The 1,674-nt window shown below is 56.0% G+C and overlaps 1 protein-coding gene across 1 annotated transcript; it reads left to right on the top strand.

Annotated features, from left to right (window-relative positions):
* Nucleotides 1-8: 8 nt before the first annotated feature.
* On the top strand, nucleotides 9-1,277 carry GGTG_13894 (hypothetical protein; the record flags this gene model as incomplete). Its single annotated transcript, XM_009231818.1, has 1 exon — nucleotides 9-1,277. The coding sequence occupies one exon, from the start codon at nucleotides 9-11 to the stop codon at nucleotides 1,275-1,277; it is 1,269 nt and encodes a 422-aa protein (XP_009230082.1).
* Nucleotides 1,278-1,674: the final 397 nt, after the last annotated feature.

Raw genomic sequence — 1,674 nt, 5'->3', positions numbered from 1 at the left:
GCCGCGATATGCAGCCTCCCCGCTATATCCCGGCCATGGGCAGCCATAGGTTTTATTTTAGGGGGACGTACTTCCGCATCTACCGGGAGCGGGAAAGCATGCTCGCCAGTAACAGCAACCACTTTGGTGCCTCGGTAATCAAAGATACCGAGACCATGGTACTTTCCTGCTTTTCATTCTCTGCGGAGCCAATCAAAAGGCTGCTCCAGCACATAAGGGAGGTCTGCTTCAAGGGGAGCTCCGGCCGCACTATCATCAAACGGCCCGGCCCATCTATGACGCGCAGGTTTGGAGGCGGAAACGGGTGGTCCACAGTGGCCAACCGGCCCGTCAGGCCTATGTCTACCGTCGTGCTTGACAACAAGCAAAAGGGCCAGCTCCTGTCCGATATCAACGAGTACCTGCACCCGAACGCCCCGATGTGGTATGCCACTCGCGGTATCCCGCTGCGCCGCGGATACCTCTTCCACGGGCCTCCGGGTACGGGCAAGACGTCACTGTCGTTTGCAGTCGCCGGTGTTTTCGGCCTCGACATATTTGTCATTAGCCTGCTCGACCCAGGGCTAACCGAGGAGGATTTGATCTTGCTTTTTAATAGCCTGCCCCGCCGGTGTGTTGTGCTTTTAGAGGATATCGATACGGCTGGTCTGAGCCGCCCCGATAACGACAAAGACGACTTCGCTCGCGATAGCAATAAGGCTGCGAGGCCCGTGAGGGCGCATCCCAAAGCGAAGCGTGGAGGGTACACAATGGGCGGGCCTGGCTTCGAAAGGGAGGGCAACGGCATCTCGCTTTCCGGCTTACTCAACGCCATCGACGGCGTGGCGTCACATGAGGGAAGAGTGCTCATAATGACCACCAACCGACCTGAGGTGCTGGACGAGGCTTTGATCAGGCCTGGCAGGGTTGATCTGCAGATCGCCTTTAAGAACGCCACCAAGAATCAGGCCGGCGAGCTATTCCAGCACATGTACGCGCAAAGGATTCCGGTCACTGGAGCAAGCGGCACCATTACCCAGGACAACACCAATGAAAAGAATGGAGCGGGCGCGCACGGCAGCGGCAGCGAGCAAAGCGAGGCGGCGGCCGAGCTGGCGAGGAACGCAGCCGACTTCAGCAAGAATATTCACGAGTGCCGCTTCTCGCCCGCCGAGATTCAGGGCTTCCTTCTTAAGCACAAGGATGATCCACACCGAGCACTCCGCGAGGTCGAGAACTGGGTTTCAGAAACGAATAGGCAGAAGGAGAGCAACAGCATGGCCCTGCAGGTGCAATAAAGCTTTGCTTATACTGTTTTTGTTGGATCCCATGGCCCGGCACATGCATTCGAGCAGGGCTTCCGAACATGGCTTCATCTGAGAATGGTTACGATAGTGGAGTTTAGCTACTTTAATGCCGGGTTAGTTCTGATGCTAACCGTTGTGGCCATATTCGGGAAAACTGCCTGGGGCTCCATGGGGCTTTTGAAATTCTGCATCACGGATGAGAAAAAAAAGGCCAGGGCTTGAAAGGAATTAGCAACTGAGAAGGCCGAGGCTTGCGGCGTGGGAATAAGCTGCATGAATAAATGAAACTAAGCCTTTTCAGCCTGCAACCAGAAAATGGTCTGCTCGTTATGCTCCTCTGTCGTCAGCCAACGCGCCAAGTGAATGGAAACGGCGGGACCAAAGCACC

Source organism: Gaeumannomyces tritici (assembly GCF_000145635.1).
Source record: "Gaeumannomyces tritici R3-111a-1 unplaced genomic scaffold supercont2.74, whole genome shotgun sequence".
Taxonomy (NCBI): Eukaryota; Fungi; Ascomycota; class Sordariomycetes; order Magnaporthales; family Magnaporthaceae; genus Gaeumannomyces; species Gaeumannomyces tritici.
This window is presented reverse-complemented; position numbering and strand designations above follow the sequence as displayed.